This window comes from Rousettus aegyptiacus, unplaced genomic scaffold (genome assembly GCF_014176215.1).
Source record: "Rousettus aegyptiacus isolate mRouAeg1 unplaced genomic scaffold, mRouAeg1.p scaffold_m13_p_2, whole genome shotgun sequence".
Classification (NCBI taxonomy): Eukaryota; Metazoa; Chordata; class Mammalia; order Chiroptera; family Pteropodidae; genus Rousettus; species Rousettus aegyptiacus.
The window spans coordinates 92,802,722-92,824,430 of record NW_023416295.1 but is presented as its reverse complement, the minus strand read 5'-3'; the positions used below and the strand labels follow the sequence as shown (position 1 = coordinate 92,824,430).

At 44.8% G+C, this 21,709-nt stretch overlaps 1 protein-coding gene across 2 annotated transcripts in view; it reads right to left on the bottom strand.

The window, feature by feature from the left end:
- Positions 1 to 229: 229 nt before the first annotated feature.
- Positions 230 to 21,709, bottom strand: part of BID (BH3 interacting domain death agonist) — a 36,986-nt gene continuing 15,506 nt past the window's right edge. The window contains exons 2-6 of one of the 2 annotated variants that reach the window (XM_036236859.1): positions 13,026 to 13,095; positions 8,802 to 9,015; positions 5,361 to 5,500; positions 4,225 to 4,437; positions 230 to 1,583 (exon numbers count right to left, since the gene is read on the bottom strand). In XM_036236859.1, coding sequence (XP_036092752.1) covers positions 1,572 to 1,583; positions 4,225 to 4,437; positions 5,361 to 5,500; positions 8,802 to 9,015; positions 13,026 to 13,037 — 591 coding nt within the window. In that variant the 5' untranslated portion in view covers positions 13,038 to 13,095 and the 3' untranslated portion in view covers positions 230 to 1,571. Of the gene's footprint in view, positions 1,584 to 1,933; positions 4,438 to 5,360; positions 5,501 to 8,801; positions 9,016 to 13,025; positions 13,096 to 21,709 lie in introns of those variants that run through there. The other variant, XM_036236858.1, reaches the window with a different exon arrangement.

The following is a 21,709-nucleotide window of genomic DNA, read 5'->3' as shown; positions in this document are numbered from 1 at the left end:
ATGTTGTGAAAGATTATTAGTCTGAATTATTTACTGTTTTAGAGCTCTTTTCTCTTTCATTAGCTTAGAGTTGACTACTTGTATTTAAATTGCTCCTAAAAGTTCTTGCTCTAGTGATAATCTGCTCATACACATGTATAGATGGGTATGTATGTATACATGTTATTCAACTTGTTTCCACTGTGGTATGAATCCCTTAAAAAAAAAAAAAAAGTCCACTACAAAACAATAACATGACTGGAAGATTTATTTCCAAATGATGGCCTTTATACCGCATGGCAACATCTATTTAATATTTACAACACTGCAGATATTAATTAGATTAAGACCCAGCCCTGCTGTGGTATGTACTTAATGCTGAATGATGGCCATTCACTTTTCTTTTCTGAATTGCTGAAGGAACAGAAAAGTGTTTTGGTATCAAGGAAATATTTACTAGTATTTCGTTACTCTTATTTATATGCTTCTCCGAGTGTCATGTTCACAGTAACAAGAGTGCTACTACAGAGGAAAGATAATGTGTGTGGTATGGACACAGCTTCCACCATCATACGTGTAAACGGAACCCTAGGAAACACAGTTGCTAGGAACAACAGACAGTGTGGCACTGTTCTAAATGTAAGTGCTCCCAGGTTTATTTGTTCTGAACTAAGGGATTTGATTTTGTTACTACTTATATTCTATGTCCCTAGGAAAGGCAACCATGGATGAGCTGAAGGGTATGCCTGGAAAATAAAGATGTAAGATTATTAGCCCATGGGATATATGCAGTAGCTTCTGGTATTCCACCAGCTTAAAAATTTTATCAAAGCCTTGACTTCTTGGAAAGAGAAAAGGTGCCTTTAGTTACCTGATGTTGGAAACTAGGTGACATGGGCCTTTAAATTACTTCCTCATCTTTTAATTGCCTATGATTTTTTTTGACTCTAAAAAACGGAAATCAAATTGAAAAAAGCCAAACATGTTTTGAGGCATGATTTTCCCACTGAATATAGAACTTTAATCCAGAACCTCCTGGGCCATCTGGTTTCTAAACAGGAAGACTGCTACTTCCTTGGTATTAAGATGGTCCCTATCCTGAGGCGACTTTTTCATTTGTAAAGGGCATGTGCATTCCTGCTCTCCTCACACATGACACTGACACTGTCTGCTGTAAGACTATATACCCCAAGGTTGCACTTTAATAAACAGTAAGTTTTTTTTTTTTAACAAAACATTGTTTTTTTTCCTTCTGTCTTACAATCTGTTTTTCAATGTAATTTTCAAGTGGGGACGTATACAGCTGAAATATAAGACAAAGGCACAATGTGTAGATGAGTTAAGAAGATGGTATGAAGCTCATTCAAATATGTTCCAGTTGCGATTTTCATTCAAGTATATTAATGTAGAGATTTCTGAATGGGTCACCAGCTTAAAACATCATCTTTAAAATAGAAATAAATAGCTATTATCTTGTGCCTGTTGTCTCTAAGAACTTTGTTTAAATGGTCATGGCTCCATCTCCAAATGAGGCACCTATATTGTTGACACCTTATCAAGTTTTAACCAGACATGATTTTGCAGTCATCCATTCAGTCCATCTCCTAGAGCAAGAAAGGAAAAACAACTAGAATTAGCCAGTCTAATTTTTTTTTCCCACCAAAATATCTAGTCATATTCCTGACTTTTCAAATTCTTTTTTATGCCTAATTACTGTTGTTTCTCCCTCTTTCCTAACTTGCACTAGAAGACCAGGTTCTCTTTTCTTTCCCTCTCACAGCAGGGACGCTTTTTCTGTATGGCCCAGATAATATTTCGGGCTCTGCAGGCCATATGGTCTCTATTATGATGCCTCAGTTCTGCTGTTATAGTGTGGAAGCAGCAAAGACAGGACATAAGTGAATGAACAATAAAACTTTCAATAAAACTATGTCTACAAAAAACAAACAGCAAACCAGATTTGGCCTTTGGCCATAATTTACCAGCCCTTGTAAATGATTCTATATCCTTCATTTTAACAAATATACATTGCATTTATTAGAATGTGCATTCAATTTCTATGACAGATCATCTAAATATGACTTACACAAGATAGTTCATTTCTCTAATTATACGTAAGCAGTCAACACCACAGTCTTGGGACCCAGGAGCCTATCTTATTGGTCCTTGTTCACCTACACCCACATCTTCAGCCACATTTCAGCCGATGGACAAGGCAAGGGGCAAATAGAGCAAATGCTCCTGTTAAGCGACACAGTGCAGAAGGTACATACCTCACTTCTTTCTGCATCCCTTTCATCAAAAGTGATAGGTCACATCTGGCTTATGAGGGAGCCTGGGACATGTAGACAAGCCAAGAGGCCATGTACCTAGCTACACACCCTACTATAAGAGATGGCGAGGGCAGACATTGGGGGGTATCTAGAAGACTGCCACAACTAAAATTTTGATGTTCTGATTTACTTCAAGGATTAGTTAGAATCTGTAACCCCTCATCCAATCAAAACAAAACCTTTAGCATATATTTAGCACATTTAAAATCTTGTTATGTTTTGGAGCATCAGGTCAAGATGGCAGAGTAAGCAGATGCAGTGTTTGCCTCCTCTCATGACCACATCAAGATTACAGCTAAACCACAGAACAACCATCATTGAGAATCACTTGAAGTTTAGCTGAACAGAAGTCCTACAACTAAGGACATACAGGAGAAGCCACATCGAGACAGATAATAACAGATAAGTCCTACAAATGTAAATAGTTCTCAACTATACAAGAAGATGCTCAACTTTACTCATAATAAAAAAAAATGCAAATTGAAAATAAGTCAAATCCAGTTATGTTTTTACTGTTGACATCTCCCTAGATTTGGGTTCTTTGAACTTCCATTAAGTTTTTGGTGCTCCACACCTCTGATTTAATAGATGGAACTGCTTTATTGATGATCATTTTCTAAGGTCTAAGGCCTAAATCTACCAGTCTAATTTACAAACCAGAATTCAGTCAAGAACTCGAGTGTCCTAATCAACAAGTGAAGCTGGGGTTTGTACAGAATCACATTCTCTGGAGCCCTGTCATCCTTACATGCCGCATGCTACTTGTTGCACCAAAGTTTTTTGCAGAGAAACTACGTAAACAGGCTTTCAAGGTGCTGAGATCTGGATATTCACACCTACGAGATCACTTAGAGTGCCAAGACGCATCTTAGTGGGTCCGAAGAGTCAAGATTGTTTCAGCCCTTCCGTGTTTGGTAAGCTGTTAGTACAAGACTGTTTTGACATCTTGCTTACTTACTCCCCCATCAGGTCATTGTTGGTAAACGCTGTCCAGAACCTTTCTCAGGCTTACCTCCTTCCAACAATTAAGCTTAATACCTGAATTGAGATTTATGTTCATTCTGTTTTAAAATGTCTGTATAACTGAAGACCACAACAGATAGAGAATGCTTTTAAGGCTCATCAGTAAATATCAAGAGGATCAGACGCCTGAGCGATGCTCCTGACACAAAATCCCAAATATTCACTAATATGTCACAGAAAATTCACAGAAAAGACACATTCATTGACCCGTCAGTTAGGTCTGTGGAATGGAAGCACCAGGCTTTCAGGGCCATCTGGCCATCTTGGGCAGCATTATAAAGAACTGTGACTTGTAATACCCTTGTTATGGGACAGATGTTTTCTGGGGCAGGTTTCAGATAGTTTTCTCTACTTTTTTAATCTCTCCTTTTGGTCTCTCTCCCATCATCTTTGGTAAGCATGTTTTAAAAGAATTTAATTACACTCATTGGTGTGACAAGGTAAAGTTGAGAGCAGACTGGGGGAACTCAGCTTAGGTCCCTCAGCCACTTTCTTTCATGCTCTACATGTCTGCACCACACTATTACGATGCTAACGATAGCATGAAGTAAGCCTTTACCCGCTGAGAGCAGCACATCTTAAACAGAAACCTGACAAAACTCGATCTTAAACATAAAGCCAATCAAGCCCGAAAGGACATTAGGTGTTCATTACCACCCCCTACCACATAACTTTCTTGCTTGTAAAAGCAAAACCAAGCCTTTCTACCTGGGCAGGAATGATTATAACAGCATTCCCGTGGCTTGGTCATGAGAAGCAGAAGGAAGGGATAAAAGAAGCCGTGAGGCAGAGGGCTCTGCTGGGTTCCCTGAACTCGGAGGGCAATGGAAGAGGCAGAGACAGAGAGGATTCAGTGAGATGCCGAGGAGCTGACATCACTGGTTCTTACATTTCTCACTAAGTTTCTCACATAGGTGAGCAGGTTCTGGTTAATAAAATTCACTGTTGTGTGAAAGACACCACGGAGCAAGGACGGTGTGTGATCGGCCACCTTTTTGGCCAACAGCATGGTCAGCATCAGCATGGTCTTCTCCTTCTCCATGTCTTTAGGATAAGTCTCCATGACCACCTCCAGTGCAGCAGAGAGGCAATCCTTCCTGTCCTGTACGGATGTAGAAACAAAAGTTCACATCGAACCTAGCTCACTGAGTTCTTCCCTGTCAAAGGACTAGTCCTCCGATGGAGAGGACGAAGAAGCACGCTCTCATTTCAGGGGGAAGTATTTATTAAATAGCTAAGGTGGTTGTAGGAGAGAATGAGAAACAGTTCAGTTTTCAGAGGGGATGGAAAAGGAGGACTGAGCTCACTCCCTGGAGCGGGCCACTCGCTAACCAAACACATGGTCACTGAGCATCGCGTGTGCACATGACACTGACGGAGCTAAAGAAGCCAAGTCACTCCCTGCCTCTTAGAACTGAGAATCAGTTAACTGCCCAAGCTGTCTCAGGCCTATTTACTGGTACAGATGTAGCTATAGAGAGGGAGGAAGGGGGCTGCAGGCGACATTCCCACAAAGTGGAAGAGGCATGCCAGAGACCACTAGAATGGAAAGGACCTTCAGGCTCATGATTCTCATGCAATATCGAGTTAACACTGGGGGAGAGGTTCCCAAGGCAGAACATCACTAGATGCTTATATTCTATGACAGCTGATGGAAGACATCAGATGGGGAGAGACTATTCGATGGCATTTTTATTTGCCTCCCTAAAACTGAAGAAAGTTATTTCTGGAAGAGTCACATATTTTGTTCATCTTTTTGGAGGCTTTTATCCCCTAAGTCTTGACTCTGAATTAAGGTTCGGGTTTCCTAAATATCAAGTAACTTGATTCTTCCGAGAGACAACTGACCATGCTATAATTTCTATTCCCAATTCTTTTGTGGACAGTCACAAAATGAGTAACCTCAATGGACACTGGTCTGCCTGACAGGAGACTGGACAGACCCTGTGGCTCAAATGACAATGGAAAAAGCTTTCACCCTTCCCAGCTAACCCAAAAAGGGCACTAGAGGGTTTTCTCACTTACTTCCTCTGACAGGTTCACATTCATAAATTCCATTGCCAGGTTATTCACCACTCTTGAGGGGATGCTGGAGTCCATCCTGTCCCCTATTTGGGCGAGTTGCCTGGCGATATTCTGGATGATTTCCTCTTGACTCTCAGACTCTGAATGTTCAGGCAGGGGCAGCAGAGACAAAGAAGACTCAGACAAGGGCCCTGTTCCACACCCCCATTCCTCTCCACCCCACCCTGGAAAAAGGAAGGGATTCTGCTCTGGAACAAAGCCAGCTCCTGCTTCCATGGCACACCACTGGGCTCCCAGCTTAACACTGGCTCCCCTCTATAGAGCTGCAGTGTGAGGACTTGGAGACCTGAAGCTCAGGGGAGCAGGGGCAGAGCTCTGGGTCCAGGAAAAGGGCTGGAGTGAGCAGAAGAGTGGCTGGAGAAGCGGGCTTCTTCCTGAATGTAGGTTCCACATCTGCCCACGAAAAGGGTCAGTGGTATTGGGGCATCCAGGACTGTGGGCACCTGAGGTACGAACCAGGCAGCAGTGTTATGGCTGCCAGTTCTGTGTTGCACCATTCAACAGGTGTCAGCCTGTTAGAGTACAGAGGCTCTGAAAGTCAGGCTGAGTTAGAGCCCCGCCTCTGCCGTCCCTAGCCTCGAGACCTGGCCACATCCTCTCCCACCTTCCTCACGGTGTGGCTGTGGAGATCACCGCTTTCTCTAGTTCCATCTCAGGCAGCAAACCTGTCTTCACTCTGACCTGCGAGGCTCTGTACAACCTGTCCAGCCTCTCTAACGGGAAGTCTTCCCACTTGCCCCTCATGACTTTTCTCCAGCTACACTGGCCTCCGCAGAGAGCAGGCTCCTTCTCTAGTTTCTTTTTAGCTCTACTCAAATGCCACTCGGTCCAACATTAACACCGCACTCTAGCTGCCACATGTTCTCTTCCCCTCCCTCCCTTTACCCTCCTTGATACTCGCTACCATAGCATGTATTTCACCCGTGTTCTTTGTCTAACTCCCTCGCCAGAATGTGGGTTCATAAAGGCCCTGACTTTTACATCCATTCTGTTTATTGCCAACTACGCAGCACCAAAAACAATGAAAGGCACATAGTAGGTGCTCAATAAACTGCATGCATGAATGAGTAAATGAACAAATTCTGTACCTAGTTCCTACTGTTATTTCTCCCATTAAATCTCATATATTTTTTGTGCTTGCAACTTCCCCCCGGCTTATTTCCCCAGGACAGAAATGTTATCCTCACCCCAGATTAGCTATTGCCACTGCACCCATCCTCCATCAACTGGAAGCTCTTATCTCAGCAAAGACACAACTGTCTCTCCACCCCACTCCTGCTGCTACCACCCAGTGCAGGCTCTCCATTACCTCACATCTGGATAATTAGGGTATCTCCCCACCCCGCTCCCACTGCCCTCCAGTCCATCTCCGCAATATGCTTCGGCCAGCAAGGCACTTAGGTGAAGACTCAGGACACTGTTAAGAGGCGTAAGTGAGCTTGTGTGATCTTGGAGTCAGTACCTCCTTGTATTTTGTGCTCTGAACGTTCCTTTTTTATTTTGTATTTTTTTCGTATTTTGTGCCCTGGGTGTTTCATGTGCTGCACTACAGCGCTGACAACGCATGTGGTTACGATAAGACATCACTCCCCTACTCAGCACCTTCCACACACACCTCCGCTTAAGTGACAAGTCACTGCCCAGCTGCAAATCACCGTGGACTTCCACTATGCCCTTCAAACATTCTACGCAAACTCAATTGTTTATAGTACCTTTCACAGGCCCTGGCTTTTCTACCTTCAGGGTTTTTCTTTAGCTAATGCCATTCCTTCTCCCCAATTTCCACACCAAAACTGCACCCCACTTCCTGGCCCAGCTCGATTGTCACAGCCGCGACGTTTCTTCCTGATTTCCTACAGAGAACAGAGCACCCATCTTCTCCCTAACTCCAACAGCACTGACTCTCTGCCTCACTAACTTCCCTACCCTTTTCTGCCCTGTTCTGAAAACTTCAGGGGTCGCGGCTGAGTCATCTGTGTACAGCTGAGTGAATTAATTCATTGATGAAACTCTGGTGGTTAGAGCCTCTACTTTCCCTTTTGCTTCCAAATCTTGTCAGGTATTTAATCTACATGCCAGTTTTATACCAGAGGGTGACGTTAACTGTACAGCCCCATAATCACTTTTGCAAATGACTTTGCAGTCTGAAGACAAGGGACAGTACAGAAGAGCAAAAGACAGCCTAGGGGACAGCCTCTGGTTATAATTATTTCTGTAGCAGCTTCTGACAGCAAAGCTATTCCCTCCTGTCCCCACCCCTCACCACCCCCCCTCGCCTCCCCCTTCTCAAACCTTCCCTAAAGGGGGATAGGTGCTTTTATCCCTGTTTAGGGTCAGCCAGAAGACACACCAGCTGGATTCTAAGGAAGATAAGGTCTTCGGCACACCCTGGCCAGTGGGGAAATCCTGCCAGATCCCCATCCACCAGAATTAAGACAGAGCTGGAGGTTCGAAGGCTGGATCAGCTGCTGGTCTCCCCCAAGGCCACCAGAGGGCAGTGCAACCTACTATGTCAGGAGATTTCAGGGCAGCAGGATTTTAGTGCTGCTGCTAGAGCGAGCCTGGGGTCCAGGTCCTCCGTCTCCTTAGGCTTTGAGGGCAGTGATTCCGACCAGGGCATATATCAGCGTCTCCCACCTTAGAACACAATTGTTCAGGCAGCTGGAGTAGGGCTCAGGGCACACGCATTTTGAAAAAATTCTTCATGGATTTCCAGTGTGCACACTACACAACACCACTGTTCCAGGCCATCATCTGGAAGTGGCTGAACTTCAACATACTCCCCAGCCTTGCGCCCTCAGCCGTCCGCAGAGCACTGTCTCTGTCTGTGGAGGCAGCGCCAGTGGCTAAAAGCAGTAAAAACTGAGGTTGGAGGACAGCACAGGATGAGGATGAGGAAAGTGAAGGAAGTCTAAACACTGATGCACCTGGAGGCAGCGCAGCAGTGGCAGCATGAGCGGGCCCAGCAAGGCAGGCCCGGACCCGGGTCCTGGCTCAGCCGAGCCCCGCAGCTGTTTTTAGAGCTCGTCATTTATCCTTCTCTGGGCCTGAGTTTCCTCATCTGGAAATAAGGTTCAGAATACTTCAATGCCCTTGTTATCTTGTGGATAATTACAAGCCATAACACATGTAAAAATCAAAGTGTAAAGTGCTATACGAAGAACCGTTATAAAGAAACTGAGTAGGTTCAACCAATTGAAAACTCAGCGAGGCCTGCTCCACTGGCGTGACCAAGTACCAACCACACAACCACACACACACACGTATGATGGCCTGGAACTATGCACGTGGAGACTGAGCCCAGAGATCCCTTCCGGCACTTAGGTTCTCTAAACATCGACGGCGACAGCAAAGCAGAGCAGGCCAGGCCCAGATGCCCACCTGTCTCGTCGCTTCCCCGGACGATGCGGCTGCACCGGCTGCCATCCGTCTGCAGTTCGTCGTCATCGTCTTCCCGCAGGCAGGCTGGCACAGGCAGCTCGTGGCCCAGCGCCTGCAGCTCTTGGTGGAAATTGGAGCTGCAGCAGTTTTGGAGGAAGCCAAACACCAGGAGGTCTGTGATGTGCTCTTGCTGAAGGCATGCACCGTTGCTGACCTGAGGAGGAAGGGGGAGTCAGGGAGACCTGCGGGAACCGGGACCAGGGCCAGGGCCCCTCCTGTGGCCGAGCTGGCAGAGTGGCTCTGGGTGCAGGGGGGCCTGAAGTAGCCTCGCTGGCCCAAGAGATCTGAATAAACCCTGTGGGCATAAAAACTCTTGCAAGAAGTCTCAGTGGGCAGAGGCCAAGTCTGCAGCGCCTGTTCATAGATGCCAAAGAGAAAGTTCGGGTTCGACACAAAGGAGTTACCTACCGTTTGCTGCACATCCTACCAACTAGCTGGGATGAAGCTCCAAAGGCTGTTTTAGGGGAGTCAAGTAAATACCATTTAGATGCCATCCTTGTATCCACATGCTTTTGCCAACTCCCATGTGCCTTTTACCAACTTAAGCCCACCTCTACTGACTAAGCATGCAGAAGTAGAAGCTCATTCTTTCCCCCAAATCTCCTTTGTGGGCCTAGGATGGTATTGCGCAAACAGCAGGTTTTCAATAAATACTGGGTAATAGTGACCACAACAGATACTATCTACCCTTGGGTAGGCTTGGTTTACTTTGGGTAAGCATGTGCCTTAAGTAAAACCCACAGAGAGCCATGAGGATGTCTACTGCTCCACCCAGAGGGGCTGGTGATCTTGGCCCATCAGCTCTCCATCTATGAGCAGCCCTGTGGCAGTAGCTCAGTTCAGGCCTCTGTGCTATAGGAGACAGGATGCACATTTCTGGTGTGCTGACTGCACCTGGGATAGTGTTCTTGGTAAACAAAGGTGTGTACTTGTAGTATCAGCATCCAGGTGTGCTTAGAACAATTAAAGACCCGGGATAAAAGAAGGAATCATCTGAAAAGCCAGGAATACTGAGACCTTCCCAGAAAAACGCAAAGCAAAATTGATAGGTGGTACAAGGTTAGCAGAAGAAAATGAAGGTGCAGGTAAAATTTGTGTCTATCTTCTAAATCCTTAATATTTTTCACTAGAAAAATTAGAAAACTTTTAGGTAAGTTTTTAGGGGGTAAATTGTTTTAAATAAATAAAATCCATAGAATAGGAGCTTATACATTGTTATTTAGATTTTACTTCTCCAAAATTACTCCTTAAAAAGAAATTACTCCTAAAAAAAAAAGAGGAAAAATGCTATATGAAAGTTTTACTGCCGAATCATTAGTGAGGCCAGGGGCATGAGATGGCTTAGAAACTCAGGAACATGTTCCATTTCTGCTTTATGGAGATGTCCTGGTTAGGAAACAAGGAAGGAAGGCTGGGACAGTGATGGGGGAACTGCATTCCAGGAAAAGAAACGTTCAAGTGCTGACCCCCAGTACATACAAATGTGACCTTATTTGAAAATTGGGTCTTTGCAGATGTAATTAGTTAAGATGAGGTCACATTGGATTAGGCGGGCTCTAAATCCAATGAATGACTGGTATCTTTATGAGAGAAAGGAGAGGGAAATTTATACACAGAGATGCACAGGCACAATGCTCCATGAAGGCAGACTAAAACCAGAGTGATGTGTTTACATGCCAGTGAACACCAAGCACTGCCGGCCACCCCCAGAAGCTTAGGAGACGGGCTCGGCACGGACTCCCCTTCAGGTCCGCACGAGGAACCAGCTCTGCTGATCCTTGACTTCAGACTTCTAATCTCCAGAACTGTGAGGTAAAACTCTCAACGTACCATATGATGTTCTAACACTTCTAGGGAACCACTACAGGCAGTCTTTGCCAGAGGACTTCCTTTTGATCTAGAGTTTGGTAAACAGGTGTCCAGAATCTGGATGCTGAGCAGTCGTTGCCACCAACTATGCCAGATCAGGTTACCAAACACCAGTTCAGGGATCTCTGCCTTTCCCATGCAAAAGAACAGAACTGGCGGTAGGGGGTGGGTGGCGGGGGGTCGGGGGAGGAAAGGATGTCCTCTATCGGAGGACAGGTCCAGAAGCCAAGAGTAGAGGACCCAGGAAGTCAATGTTTAGTGCCAGCTGGTTGGAAAGCAGTATGGACAGGCTCCATTTTGATGAACAGGCTGGACTGTTAAAATGGCAGTAGGTACAAAAGACAGTCTTTAACCCCTCAAAAAGCAGAGCTTGTGACCAGCTGAGTATGGAACTATGGCCTCTTTTGATCCTTCTAGGTCATAGGAAAAAACTATGTTAAATGATTAAGACTTAGGAAGTCTTCCTGGAAATATTATAAAATTGATCTAAAGGAGGCAAAAAAAAATTTCTCATGCTGTAAAATTAGTTCCAGAACAGAAAAAAAGACAGAAAGCTATCCAATGTATTTGATAAACTGGAATAACCCTGGTGCCCAAAGCTGACTAAAAGAGCACCAAATAAGCAGTGAAAAACAAACAAAAAATTTTGGTTTTTTTCTAAATATCAAAAAAGTCAAAGAAGAGTGATACAATATGGAGAAACAGTACAATACAAATACTTGTAAAAAATGTGAAACCCAAGACTGACATTACAGTAGGTGAAGCCATACAACAAAGGACAAATACTATGTTACTCTACTTCTGTGGGGTACTGGAAGTCGTCTAATTCACAGAGACAGAAGGTAGAGCGGGGGTGCCGGGGCCTGAGGTGAGGGGGTGGGGAATGAGTGTTTAATGGGGACAGCATTTTAGTTGGAGAGGAAACTGTCCTGGGACGCATGGTGGTGATGGTGGCACAGGAGGGTGTATGTACGTAATGCCACAGAGCTGTACATTTAAAGATGATTAAAATGGTAAACTTTACCTTATGTACATTTTACCACAATATTTAAAAACTAAGGAAAAAATCAAGGACAAAAAGTAAGAAAAATTTACAACAGGAAGAAAATTCTGAAGGTGGGTGGGGGGGAGGCCAAACTCCACCATGTCAGCTAAAATTGGTCAGTGTTTCCCTGTGAACCTTGACCCTGTGGACACTGGGCAACTTGTGTCTCAATTTTCTCACCTTGAAGGGGAGGGGAACCCTCTGGGTATAACTGGGAGAAATTATAGGCACCTGGCTGCAGGGAAGGGCTGTCAAGAGGGACGGGACGACGTGGGGGAGAGTGCTCCTAAAGTTGAGGGGCTGCATGAGCATAACTTGGCAGCGTGGTCTCTAACCCGCACACACCTCAAGAATGCAGAAGAGGGGAGAGCTGGCTGTGAGCTGGAAGGGACAACAGGCAGGCGCAAAGGGCACCAAACGGAAGAGCATTTTGGCCTTTGAATAGGCCTTTATCAAAAAGGGGAGCTGCTGAAGTCTCTTCTGTTCGGCAACCAGCGTCTCTGCTCAGCCTGCAACGCTCTCTGGCCCTCCAGCTACCAAGTGGTTCCGTCCTTTAAACGGATATTCAACACGACATTATCGAGACCCTTCCAGGAACCAGGTACTGCTATGTGCTCAGAAATTCAGAAATTGTGGGCCTCCAAGTTTACTAACCACCAAACCCTCAGCCTTTTGCAGATCTCTCCTGTGGCGGGTGGCCGGTGGGAACAGCAGAAGGCTGATGCACTCAGCGTGGGCAGGGAACCACCCTGGGGCTGGGGCCTCAAAGACATTATAGAGCTTGGCAAAGGAGAGAAGAAGAAAGCCTTACAGCAAGCAGATGAATAAAGATCTTTTGATTAGATATGCTATGATATTCCCTTCCAAGTTCATTCAAAGGTAAATACAGACAAAGTACAGTTTAGGTACCATGCTGCTGAAGGCAGAGGGACAGGCTATATGACCTTTGGGTGACCTCTGCACAGAACTCTATAGCTTTTAAATTGCTCTCAAATCAGAAAGGCTCCTTGCAGCCAGGCAGATGAAGGGAGAAGGCTGCACAGAGACTGGGAGAGGAAAAGAGAGGCCAGGGAGAACATAAGAGACGAGAGTGGCCTTCTCTTCTGGTCGCTGTGCCCCAGCCAGCTGGGACTGTGTGGCTCCTCCTGCAGCACCCTCACACCAGCTGGGCTGGGTCCACATTGCACACACGGAGAACGGGCTGGCCTCAGCTGCCCTCACCCCTCTGCCCATCTCCAGAAGCGTCTGACCTTGGGATCCATGGCACAGGCAGCTGGCAGCTCGACTAGCTTCTGGCTTGCAGGTGTCCAAGGCAGCAGCCTGCAAGAGGACAAAAGACATACAGGGTGGGCACTGGTCCTGCAGGGACATCCCTCTGTGGGACTCTCAGGAAGAATTCCAGGACACTGTCCTGAGCCCTGGCTCCAAAGTGCCCCAGCCCCACAGTGGCCACCCTCGTCATGGGACACCGGCAGCAGCCCAGTGAGTAGGCTCTGCCGCTCCCCTCAGTAGAGACTTGCCAAGGCGCTGAGAGTACCCTCCAACTCCAAGGTCCACTCTCCCACCTGAGCTCATAATCCTAAGACCTCACTACCCAGGCAAGGAGGGCAGGCTGGTTCACCGACACTTTTTAAGTAAACACATTAGTAAGTTTCTTACAAGAATAAACTTAGCTAGTAAAGTGTACATAGAGGTTTTCGGGAAATCTGTTTTATTATTACTGTGATCAGTAACAGGGCCACTAACACAACTATTCCATCCAACAACAACCCATCCCCTCAGTGTACGGCAGTAATCAGAGCTTCACGTGATATCTCCTTGTTCCGCACACCATGCTGACAAGCAGGCAGAGTAGTGTTGAGGCTGACTTAGTGGATGAGAAGATAAAGTTTAGGGAGTAAGGAACAGCCAGGAGGCCCGTTCTCTCCACAGGCCCCCAATGGGCAGATAAAACAAACTGTTCATATGGAAAAAGCTCCTGTAAAATGTTTATAATGAAAGAGAAATAATATATATGACAATTATAGAAAAGATTGAAGTTTCCACACGGCACATGTTCCAACTAAATAACCCATCATAAACAACTGACCGGAAAAAAGGCAACTGGGGATTGAGTTTAAAAGATTAGGTCCATAAAATGGAATATATACAACCATAAAAAAGAACAAGAAATCTGTATGTGCCTCTGTGTATGTGCATCTGAGAGATGTTCAAATAGACTGAACAAAAGTTTCTGCAGAACAGCCTCAAAAGAATACTATCTTAAAATGTATTTGCTGGCGTATATGTGTGCTTACACACAACATGAGGTCATTGTGTAGGGCAAAAACAATCAAATTTGGCAATTCCATATGGCTCCTAAATACATAGGAGGTAAAACGCAAACAGCAGAACCACCCGCTCAACACCAGGAAGGAAGAGCGAGGCTCCCACCACGTGCGGTGGAGGACAGAACGAGGCCTGCGCCGATGGAGGCGTGTCTGGCCTGCAGCCTGCTGCGCACGCGCGCGCTTGGGACAGGCACGGTCTCCGCACTGCCACTTACTTCCCCGTCTGGGCACCCGCATGGCTTGGCAGGTGCTCATGGCCACAGGCTGCACCGCAACCCTCCTGGAGCCTGGTGGAGCCCGCACATCACTGGGTGCGTCTGGGAGGAGAAGGGACCAAGCTCAAAGGACTTCGGGGGCATGTGGACAGACAGGGAAGCAACAGGACACTGGCTCACCCACGGGCCCTCCGCAAGGCAAGAGGAAAGGCCCTTAGCAGATTAGCACAAAGAGCAAAACAGAACACACCCCCAGGAAAAGAGGTACAGAAGCCAAACCGTGTCTGCAGAGTCACTGCCAAGGTAAAGGGACAGTGGGCAGACCCTGGGCCTCGGCCCCCACCACATTTGCTCAAGAAATAACTTCAGAAACCCACGAAGGGAGAGACAGCACTCAAGAGATAATTCACACAAACATCGGATTTGATTTCCTTCCACACCCGCATCCTCAGGCAGACCTTCAGTCTTCTGCATTCACCAAATTGTGATCATTTTTCTGCTTCAATTGATATTTTTCAAAAAAATTTTTAATGCTTATATAATATTCTCTTGTGATGGTTTGTTCTAAAACGGGCGATTTTGACCTGCAAGGAACATTTGCAAGTGTCTGGAGACATTTCTGGCTGTCACAACTTGGGAAAGTGTTACTGGCATCCAGTGGGTGGTGGCCGGGGAGGCTGCTCCATGTCCCCAGTGCCCAGGACAGCTCCCAACAACAAAGAATTATACAGCCCAAGTGTCAATAGTGCTGAAGTTGAAAACCCTGTTCTAACTGTATGTATGCACCAAAATACGATAAACCTCCTATTATTGGACATTTATCCTTTCAGTTTTTTCCACCATTAAATACGGAACTGTGGTGAATACCCTGGTGTGGCGGTATCCTAGTAAATGCAGAATCGAATGAGAAAACAGTGTGCGAAAGTCCACTGGAGCGCCAGCCTGTATTCCAACCACTTCTGGCTTTATTCCTCTATTACTTAAGAATAAACTCAACAAGTCAGTGTCGGCTGTGGGTGGTACCAGGACAATGGGTCAAGTCACCCCCTGAAAACCTCAGAGGCTCCAAGTCAGCCATGGCTTCACCCCCAAACTCCAGTTCCTAACCAAAGCTGACAGCAAGGAGAACTCATACAGCTAAGAACTGATCACCCCTTAGTTCTAGATCCAGTGGGAAATGGCCAAGTGGGCAGAACTGGGGAACAGAGACATCCCCCCCGCCCCCCGCCGCCTTCCCGCTGAAAAAGGCTCTGGTCATCAGGTTTGGTCACAGCCAAGACACCCCCAGCTCTAGGGAACATGCCTGTGATGGCACAGCCTGAGACTGAGGTTTTTGATGAGTTACTGCTCCAAGCTCCTGCCACACCCGTTTTCCTCCCCCCCAGTAGAGGGTTCTAGGTTATGGAGATAACAAATGTATTACTCATAACCACCATCAGCTATTGACAATATCCGTGCCAGGCTTGCCTTTGCTTGCCTCCCCTCCAATCTCCACAAGGTTCCTGGAAGAAAAGCACTTATGCCCCAGTTTTTAGAGACCAGGCTGAGACCCAAGAGTGGTCAGTGAGGGCAGGGAACGCCCAACAGCTGCAGAGTTGCCTACGCTGGGGTACCCACCTCGGGGCCTGCCTGCCAGAACTAAAGTGAGCACACAGTGGGAAGCTCACCTGTCTACTCAGACTCCAATCCCCGTATGAGTCTCACCTACACACTGGACACCAAACGCCCAAGTGAGCTAAAAAGTTCACAAAAGCCCAGCCCAGCACTATCCCACATTGTCAGTGTGGAGGCTCAGGCCACGGGGAGGCAGCAAGCGCATATGGGCACCTTGGGAGGCCGAAGGTTTTATGAGGATAAACCCTTGGCAGGGCCACCTCCCTTTGCCAACACAGATTTGCCTGTGTTTTCCCCACCACACCCACCTAACTACGCACCATGCAGACCTCACAGTCACTCAGCATTGCACAAGAGAGCACAGTACACTGAAGCCGGGAGTCCCCACCTACCCCTGGCCCACTTAACCAGCCGTGGCACTTTGAGCATGGTACTCATCAATCGACAAGCATTCTGAACTTGGTTCAGCTGTGCTTGGAGCTGGAGAAACAATGGTAAAAATGACTCACAGGTCCCTGCCCCAAGGAAGCTTATTTACAAAAAAAAATAATAATACAACTATAAATGTCATTTTTAAAAGTGTGTGCTGCTTTAAATACCCAGTCATTAATGTAGCCATCAAATATTTATAGTGCATGCTGCGTACCAGGAAAAGCTATATATATCTATTTTTACAGGTATATCTACATGTCTATAAAGATACAGGTGTTTTTATATAGAGATAAAAAATAAAGATATGGAGCATGGAAGCTGATCCAGACTGGGGACCCGGAAGAGGAGGTGCCACCTCGAAGACTGGGACAGGGCAGGCAGTTTTAGTTCACCTTCCTGGGCCCTCGTGTTGAGGAAAGAGTGAAGAAACAAAATGGAGTCACCACAGCCAAGCTAACAAAATTACTTAAATCACAATGGGCCAAAACATGAGGGATAGATTTTTTTGTGTGTCTGAAAACAAGTTTTATTTAAATAAGGGCTTAAATATGTTACCTAACACAAACTGAAGGGAAAAAAAAAAATCAAACACCAGCTTGTCACTTCACATGGCACTGAGCAGCTAGCTGTTGCTAGGACGTTGTAAGCTCTACAACTAGCTACATGACTTACACATCAATTTGAAATTTGTTCTCTGTCAAAACTTCAACTCTGATAGAAGGCTGGCCTCACACTGTGGTGTTTGGACATCAACTAGCAAGGACATGTCTGGTCAAACAGACCTTGCTGGCAAGCCAGATGTCCTTTTCCCCCACTAGAGGGACGGTGGCTGCGCTAGGCACTTGCGAACAGGTTAGAGGCACCAAGGGGTCTCTAATGCCAAAGGCTCCCTCCAGTGGTGCAGCTGCCACAACTGTCTTACCCCAGCCTCTTCCCGTTATTCAGAGAAGGCTGGTCAGCTGGTGATCCTCTCCTAGGGCCCGGAACTCTGCAGAGGGAGAATGGAGGAGATCCTGGATGGACATAGCTGTCTGTGATCTTGGGGTTCTGCGTTTGGACGAAACATCACTTTATTGCTTTGTTTCAGGCTGGCCACAGCTAGGCACCTACTGCTTGACCTTTGTCAAGTGACTGCAAGACTAGACAGCATAGCTCTTTTCAGTTTATTGCATGAAGGAGTTAACACTAGTCCAAGTTAAAAGCAGACTCCAAAAGGTTACATTATACAACCTGTAAGGTTTGAAACTTGTGACAAGGGACAGAAGGGAAATTCTCTGTGGAATTCTTATATGGATACGGTCCTCAGTGCCAGCAGGAAGCAAATCATCACCTTTATTTAACTAGCCTGAGGACTTAAATTTTGAACTTTTCAGTTATGTATTGATGACTGGACATGTATCAATTCTACATACAACCCTCTGAAGAACTTAAGAAAGAATGTACATGACATCTGGAAGATCACCATCTTGGACAAATCCAGAAATTAAGAATACAGAACTGATTCTTCCCAAGTATGTTCTTTTTACTATAAGAATCCTCAACTTTTCTCATTTCTTCAGAACACCGTGAGTGTTGCCTGGTGTACTCCCAAAGTTGCAAATCTTAAGACCCTTGAATGAAAGTTTGTCATTTAATTACAGTGAAGCCTCCAGATTCGTTAAGGCTTGGTCCACAGTGTGCACTCCTCAGAAAAATAATGCATTTGGAAAAGGTGGATTTCCCCCTCCCTAATTAAATGAATACATGTTAAACATTTTATTTAACTCAATGTTTAATGGGGGAAACAGGAAGATGTTAAAACCATTCAAAGGAATCAAAGACCCATACCTGCTGGGCAACATGAAAGCTGAAGAGAATTTACAAACAGAGGCAAAACTGGTCAATATCCACAAGGATGTCGACTAAGCAGAATTCACTGGCATTTCTGCAGACAAATCATTGCATTAGCATCAGTTTTCTGTAACTTAGAGATGTAAAATAGCTCAAAGACAAAGAAAAGCAAAGGAAACTAAAAAGGGTGCTCTAGTCAGAACATCCAGTTATTTGGGTGGGAGAGCATTTTAAAAGCTTTCACAATTTTTCCTGACAGTTTTCTTGCCTGTGATAATAATCTCAAAAATTATTCCTTGAGAGAAAAAAAACAGGCTGGTCTCATTAGATTGGTAGGGTCGTTCGTATCTGTGCAGCAAGTGTTAATTACCACCTAGGCCTCCTTATGTTTCTTTCACAAATTTAGAGCCATGCAATATTGAAAAACTACCAAGGCCACAAAATCAACTTCTGCTGGAAATTTTCATAAGGGATCTCAGACTGGACCTTAAGCATGTCTATTATTTGCTATCCTGAGGATAGGAAACCAAATCTAAGCAATTCTACCAGGATCCACTTCTAATCCCTATAAATGTGAATGAATTTCTCTGTGAAAATAATGGAAGCTACTTATTCAGACACTTGCATTCAGAAAAGATTCAAAGGCAGGCAAAGAGTGGGAAAGCTTTGCATCGGTGAAGGGGGCCTCAGCTAAAGGTGGCTGACTAGGAGCAGAGAGCCCTATGTGACTGGTTAGCGGTACATGTCTGACTTTCTCTGGGTGGTCCTAAATTGGAAGCAGGGACAAAAAAAAGGGAAGTTGTTAAGTTATGTTAACAAGTCCTGGCCATTTGGAGCTGATTGTTACAGTTATTATTTTTAGCTTCCTGGATTGTCACCAAAGATAGTAGTTGAATTCCTGTAAGCCTGATGTATGTAGCAGGCTGGCTTCTTGGACTGGTTATCATAGATAAGGCAGGTGGTTTCCTCTGCAGGTTGCTGCAAGTTATGGGTTAAAGTTCTATTTTTATACATCATCCTGCCATTGTCCATTTGTATATTCAGTTTCTCGCCTCTCTTATTCCAGTCCCCCAGATATCTTAAATTCTTTGGCATGCTAGGAAGTGACCTTCCCTGCCATCTATAGGGCTGGTACCCTGTAACTAGGAGTCAGGCCAGTTTTCCCAGGAGAGCTTTGACGGCGCCATAAAGTCAAACTTAGTTCCATGAGAAGTGTCTTATCATAGTTGATTACATGAGAATCCTTCAGAAATATGACATTCCAAGTAAGACCCTGATAACACTATCAATTTGTTCAATTATACCTCCCCAAGATGTGTCACTTTGGTATATGAATTATTTTGAGCTGAAGGCAACTGATACCTTGTAGCTCTTGAGAAACGTTGACCTCTTACTTGAAGAATTTATATTTGCAGCCTTGCCTATAAGAGTTATCATGAGAAATAATTTTATGGCCCATCTGTATAGCAGGGCGAACATCTAATTACTAACATCTGCTCTTCTATCCTGTAGTGAGTGACTCTCTCTGAAGCCCCAAGGCCCTTACCTCACTGTTAGTACAGAAAGCCATACGGACCTCATTTTCCCTGTTTCTGAACCTCTCATGCGCGGGGTTCCCATATGTATGTATACAATTAACTTTGGTATTCTCTTGTTAATCAGTCTCATGTAGACTTAATTATTAGACCAGACAACAGAACCTTGAGGATGGAGGAAAGTTCCTTCCATCCTGAGCTGGCACTGGGAGCAGGATACCTCGCCAGCTGGGCACTGCTCACCCTGAGACTGCTTAGTAGGAAGCCCCTGGGGCCTCTAGCACGTGCTGGCAAAAGCAAGCATTCTAGCAGGGCACACTCCGGATCTCCACCTGCAGAGGTAGGTGGAAGCAGAGTGATAAATGTTTTCTTTCCCCTTTTCTAATTTAGATTAGGAGAAAATACTCATAAAACTAGTTTCTTTGGCTTAGCCACTCTTGGTAATTTGGTACAAGTACTCATGGGTTTTGTGAATTGTTTTTCTGTCTCTGACGTCTCTACTTTCATCTTGTTATATGTCAGGATAGGTTTATTCCTCTGGCCTCCACCATCCCCTTTTTGGGGGATGCTTCTTGCATCCATAGTTCTTATTGGTTTGAGTTCCTATTAAGACCCTACTCATCGAGGTCAGACAATGGATCTTTTGAATTGAAAAAACCTTCTAACTTAAAAAGCAAGCAAGAAAAATGTTTTTACAGAGCTCTCATTGTTATAATGGCTAGTCATTAAGACTACAATAATGAGATGGAAGGACAGAAATTAGAACAAAAATCAAAGTCCACTTAGACCTCTTCCTATTTGCCTTCAGACACTTGCAGATATATATTTAAAAAAATACAAAAAGAAGTCCAGGACATTAAAAGTAAAATTGTCCTGCACTTAAAAAGAAAATGAAATAAAAAGGATGTCAAAGTCTCACTAAAAAACAACCTAAAAAGTTTATATCCTAAGAACTCAACTTTGTTAATTGTAAGGTTGGACGCTTCAAAACATGGCCAGATAGAAATGAGGGCCAAACTCCATTTTTACAGCTGGGGTCCCAGCAAACTGCTGCCGGCCCTCAAGGAAATTATAATCTAAAATTACAGTGGCTATTATGAGGAATGTTCCACTTAGATCATTCGAAAGTACACTTAACAGCAAGGGCTTCCAAATCAAACAGAACAAGACACTTATTTTAAAATACTGACAAGGGTGAAAGAAAGAGAAAACAGAAAGCAGAGTCATAGAACTCATCCTAATAGGATGGAAATCTTTAGGTAGTCATTACAAAAATGGGAGAAATAAAACAAAATGGAAATTGATGGGTTAAAACAAAGATTTTACTATAATACTACCAAAGGCTGAATGGGCCACATTAACCTCCTGATGGTCCCCCAACATTAAAAGGTCCCAAACAAGTCTGCTCTAGTTGCCCCAGTTTGGAGAAATTTAAAAAGCTGGAAGGCAGATATTAGGAGAAACCTGACCAACAATTTGCCTGGGGCAGCAGCAGCCAGGCTGGTTAATCGAGTTAAAAATTGACAAAAGGACCAGAGTCTTTGCCTTGACCCCTTGCTAGGGACCCGAAGCCTTTTTATAGAAGAGTGGGGAAAAGAGAAGGTAGAAAAGATAAATTTCCAGGACTCCTTGAAATGAGAATTCCATGAACTGTGGTACCAAAACCCATTAGTGAAGCCCTGACTTGGGCTACAATTAGATTAAAAGAATACAGAAATGTAAGGATTGATAAGATTATGAAAATTAGAATGTTAAAACAGGCTTTATGTAAAGAAGTTATGCCAACTTTACTTGAATCATTTATGGGAATAGTTATTATTATGTCTGGCTGGAACAACTCTCTTACCCAGTACTGTAAAACCACAACGTGTTGATAAAGTCCTAATGGAGAGTAAAGTTAGTAATGTAAGTTGAAAAAAAAGTTTTTAAAAATAGCTTCGTTGAAAGATTTGAAGCAAAGGGTAATGAAAAATTAAAG